Source organism: Rutilus rutilus, assembly GCF_951802725.1.
Source record: "Rutilus rutilus genome assembly, chromosome: 12".
In the NCBI taxonomy this organism is placed as follows: domain Eukaryota; kingdom Metazoa; phylum Chordata; class Actinopteri; order Cypriniformes; family Leuciscidae; genus Rutilus; species Rutilus rutilus.
The window spans coordinates 26809359-26814050 of NC_140217.1; the positions used below are offsets into that span (position 1 = coordinate 26809359).

The 4692-nt window shown below is 42.4% G+C and overlaps 1 protein-coding gene across 1 annotated transcript; it reads right to left on the reverse strand.

Annotated features, from left to right (window-relative positions):
* Positions 1–261: 261 nt before the first annotated feature.
* Positions 262–4552, reverse strand: mafaa (MAF bZIP transcription factor Aa). The gene has a single exon (XM_084425939.1). It carries the CDS (start codon positions 3676–3678, stop codon positions 2728–2730), a length of 951 nt encoding a protein of 316 aa, XP_084282065.1. The 5' UTR covers positions 3679–4552; the 3' UTR covers positions 262–2727.
* Positions 4553–4692: the final 140 nt, after the last annotated feature.

The following is a 4692-nucleotide window of genomic DNA, read 5'->3' on the forward strand; positions in this document are numbered from 1 at the left end:
GTTTTTTTTTTTTTTTTTTAAATCGTAAACAAACATAATATCAATAGTTGAACGTTTGAAATTGTACTATTTACATTTTAACATGCTTAATTTGCTGAGCCCCGGACAATGTTTTTCGTTATTTCGTGCATTATTGTTATTATTAATTCTTGTTTTATACCTGATATTTTGTAAGCCTAATATCTTTATACCACTTGAATAGATCACATATTTTAGCTTTGAAAAGACACTTGTTGAGTAAGTGGGAAACAGGCTGAAGCATTTGACAGAAGTTTTTATTAAACATTATGAAAACAAGATTCTGAACAACATTCCATTTCGAAACATTTTGGTTTGGACTTACTGACACGTAAGGACATTTATATTTTCGATAAATATATAGAAATTATAGGCTATGTACAGTTTTTTTTCCCCCATTTTATTATTTATTTGTTTACATAAGACAGCACACAGGACAGCACATGTGGTTATGTAACCTCAAGCCGCTGTGCCTCAAATTAGACCAATAGACAGAGAGATTGCTTCATAACGAACTTCATCATAATTCATAATTTATCCCCAAAAATTAAATCAATGTTAAGAGTGGTTTTCATGTGAGAATATCAAGCAAATACTAACCCAGGTAGAGGAGCATACTTGAAGACATTATTTTTGGAGTCTGGTCGATAGATTTGTTAGGGAACTAAGCATACACAGGTCGGAAAGAATTTGAAAACGGATAATTTACGTGCATTAGATAATCCACTTTGGCCGGGACAAGATGGGCTGTATTTCAACCTCAAATGATCACAAACTAAATGCGCACGATTACTTTTAGCCAAGTTTGCACACAAGTCTCTCTGTAATTTTTAATCTACCTGTAGTGTAACTGAGGGTCGGAAGCCTCATCACAATGTTGCAATGCAAAACAATAGGCAATTGCTTTATACAGCATATGCTACAGTTTTATTATGTCATAAAAAGTTAAAACAACCCTTCTAGCCTTATTAACGACGGCTGTCGTATATTTGAAGTTAACAGTTTTGTCGTTTATCATCCCGGCCATTCAGAAAGAGAAAAGAAAAGAAAAAGAAAAACTTTCTTTAGGAGATGATAGTTATTTTTGATATCCAAGTCTAACCAGTTTTCTACATACCTTCATTTATTTTGAAGTAGGCCTACAAAATTCACATAATCAGAGCTTCTGTTAATTGCTTTCGAATTTGGTGCATAGAATATTAGCAGCAATTAAAATCCTTGTGTTTATATGCACTTTCGACGATCGACTATGTTCACCATAACATCAATTTGATTAACACAGAGGAAAAGAAATGTTATATAAACCCCAATTCTTTGAATCGTAGTGCAGTAGGCTTTCCTTTGAAATTGTACATATTCAATAGAATGAGAATATCTTTGTCATTTGCATGCTACTACATACAAACATCGTATTAAGACGTTTTAAATAATCAAGCAAAAATGACTTTAAAAAGAAAGTTAAATTAACACACCAATCGACCTCTACATATGTACAAGTGGTAATAAATAACTCTGGCTCAGTTCGGTTTTTTTGTTTCTTTGTTCTTATTCTGTACTTTTAAAACAATAGAGAAAAAAAAAAATGATTTCATGTGATTTCGCAGGTACGCATGAGGTCCTTCACACGGTTTGTGTCGAACAGAAGAAACGAAAGGAACAAAAAAGAATTTGAGAAGAGAGAGTGGTTAAGGGCCATGCTTTTCATCCAAGTGCTGTATGGGGAAAAGAGAGTAAGGACCTGGCGCGTTTGGAGTACCATACATGTCCCGCATGCAGGATTAGTAATGCAGACATGAGCAATGATTGAGGGCCTTCAAAGTTCACAAGCCCCCTCAACCTCAGTTCATGACAGAAAAGTCAAGGATGTATTGCTATCTCCCTTTCTTGCTTACAAGTGTTTTAATATTATTATTGTTCCTTCCAAAGTTCCTTCACAAGCTGAAGTTTCGTTTCCAGTATTTTCTCATCGCCATTAAGACTCGTCAATCCGTTAAGACAAGAAAAACAATATTAAGGAAGCGTCTGTATGCCTCTAAACATGTCGGACTTTGCAGTTAGCCTATATTAGCTACTAAAAAGACAAAGGAAAAATACGAATTTACAGAATCCAAAACTGATAGGTCTTTGGAGGTTATGAGTGATCCCATGTTTAGATCGGAGGTTTTATGAAGTAGAAGGGTCCGTGCAGTATCTGTGGAAGATAATCCTAACATCACACTAACCTTAAGACTTTCATGGTGCAGTTATACACAAATAATGGGTGAAAACTTTAAATACGGCGCTGTAATGTTAGGCTCTTAAAAATAAAGGTTCTTCAGTGTTTCTTTTCAGCACTTTAAGTTCAGCAAAGGACTTGACCTTCTTATCAATAACCATTTTGGCTGTAAAAAGTGATTAGTTCTTTGGAGAACGAAAGGTTCTGGATGTTACATTCTGGGTTCTCCAGATTTTGGTTCTTTAAAGCACCAGCACATAGCTAGATGTTTCTCTAAATAAAATATGTATTTGTGGAATTTAAAAAGGTTCTCCTATGGCATCAGACTGTAAAACCTTTATTTTCATGAGTGTATGTTCTAGAACGGACATTGAGTATTTAAGAAAATAACTGCAAATAAGATTCACACTGAAAATCATAAAAATAAAAAATAAATGTAAGGTTTAAAAAACGAATACGTTGGTGTGGGAAAAAGTCTTTAACAAGAATCACTCTCACATGAAGAATTCCGTGGAAGTGGTTTTGCCGTGAGTGCCGTTGGACGGGTCCCGAGTGTTGCCGCCTCCGTTGCCGCCGCCGCCGTTAAAGGTTCGGCTCGCGAGCTTCTCGTACTTCTCCTTGTACAGGTCCCGCTCTTTCATGAGACGCGACACGTCTTGCTTGAGTTGCTCCACCTGGCTCTGGAGCGTGCACTTTTCGCTTTCGAGCATGTGACGCTGCTGCACGCGCTTGTAGCGGCACGACTGCGCGTAGCCGCGGTTCTTCAGGGTTCGCCGTTTCTGCTTGAGGCGGATCACCTCTTCTTTGCTGAAGCCTCTCAGTTGCCGGTTAAGCTCGCGCACTGTCATGCTCACCAGCTGCTCGTCCGAGAAGCGGTCCTCGATGCGCGCGTGCGCATGGTGGCCGTGGTGATGATGGTGGTGGTGGTGCACCGGGTGGTGGTGACCGTTTGTGGGCGCCGAGAGGTCTTCTCCGACGTACTGCTGACCGCGGAATCCCTCGTAGGGCTGGTGGTGGTGATGATGGTGGTGCGCGTTACCGATGAGTGCTTCCACCGCGTCCTCGGGCGTCAGGTTGAGGGCCTCTGGACTTATGTGATGCTGATAGTTTGGAATCCAGTAGAGATCGTCCAGCTGCGGCTTGCCCGAGGAGCCTTGGGTGTTGTTGTTGTTTCCACTGTTGTTGTTGTTAACACCATTTACGAGGTTCTGCCCAGGCTGAGATCCGGGACTGGGGGCACAGAAGCTGGGCGAGGAAGGCACCGAGGAGCAGGGCGTGCTGATAGGGGTGGAGGACAGCGAGCCCGGGGGCAGGCGGTGGCAATAGCGGTCGGCCTCCGGGGGCTCTTTCTTGACCTCAAACTTCATGAGGTCGAAGTCGTTGACATATTCAATAGCCAAAGGGCTGTTGGGCAAATCTGCGCTCATGGCGAGATCGGTGGCCATGTCAGTCCATGCGACACCTACCCTAACAGCCAAAGCGACACCCGTGGGTTTCACTGGGATTATGATGAAGGTGAATGATGAAGATGAGTGGCCAGGATTTAATACATAGGCACGAGCTTCTATATATAGTTATACGTATGCCCATGCATGTAAATGTACGCATACACCAGCCAGTTTGCTTCTTGTTGACAACTTATCCGAGGTCAAATTCACACGTTAATATCACTGGCCAGGGCGGCAGAAACTTGAGACTCGTGAATTCAAAATCACCAACCTGACTCGTCCTCGCTTCACAAAGCAGAGAAATCGTCCTTTGAGTATCAGAGACTTAAAATATCCTTCTTCACCTCCGTGTTTTAAGTCCCCTCTAACTGGAGGCAACAAAGTTTTAAGCTTTCATGCGAAGAAAGCGAAAACTTTCCTCACATTTCGAGAATAGTCCGCCACACAGCACGCGCGCGTCAAGTTCAGAAAATGCTGCTGCTGCTGCTGTCGCTTTTTACACAGTCACTAGCAAACGCGGACCGCAACAATGTGTGACAAATCTCAGAGTAAGTTCCTCTTGTGGGACGCTCCAGCGCAGCCCGACGAAGGATAGGTAATTCTGGCTACTCAATTCACCTCCTTCCGTGGTCAGGTTTGAAGTTATGGACTGCTGTCACCGTTGCTTTACGTTTACGGTTTGAGCTTTTTTTTTTTCTTTTTTTTTGCACCGTTGTCCACCGCTGACACGCAGTATCACTGAAGCACTGAAAGGGGCAATGTACCACTTTATACACATGGCCCATCTGAGCGTCCAACCCAGAGAACTGATCGGACCAATGGGAGGAGGCGTAGCAGTAGACATGCATATTCCTACAGCAACGCCACTATGTGGCAGCTGAGGGGCGAACGCGCAGCAGCTGAGAGCTCGCTTAAACAGGTGTTTTTCACGCCCCCTAGCGACGCCTCCCCTGCAACCGCATGCTGAAGTTGAGCGCGAGGAAAGGCAATAGCCCATAGCCCATCTTGTCT

Excerpts from the sequence above, each read along its gene's own strand:
- mafaa (XM_084425939.1), bottom strand. The coding sequence starts at position 3,678 with ATGGCCACCGATCTCGCCATGAGCGCAGATTTGCCCAACAGCCCTTTG.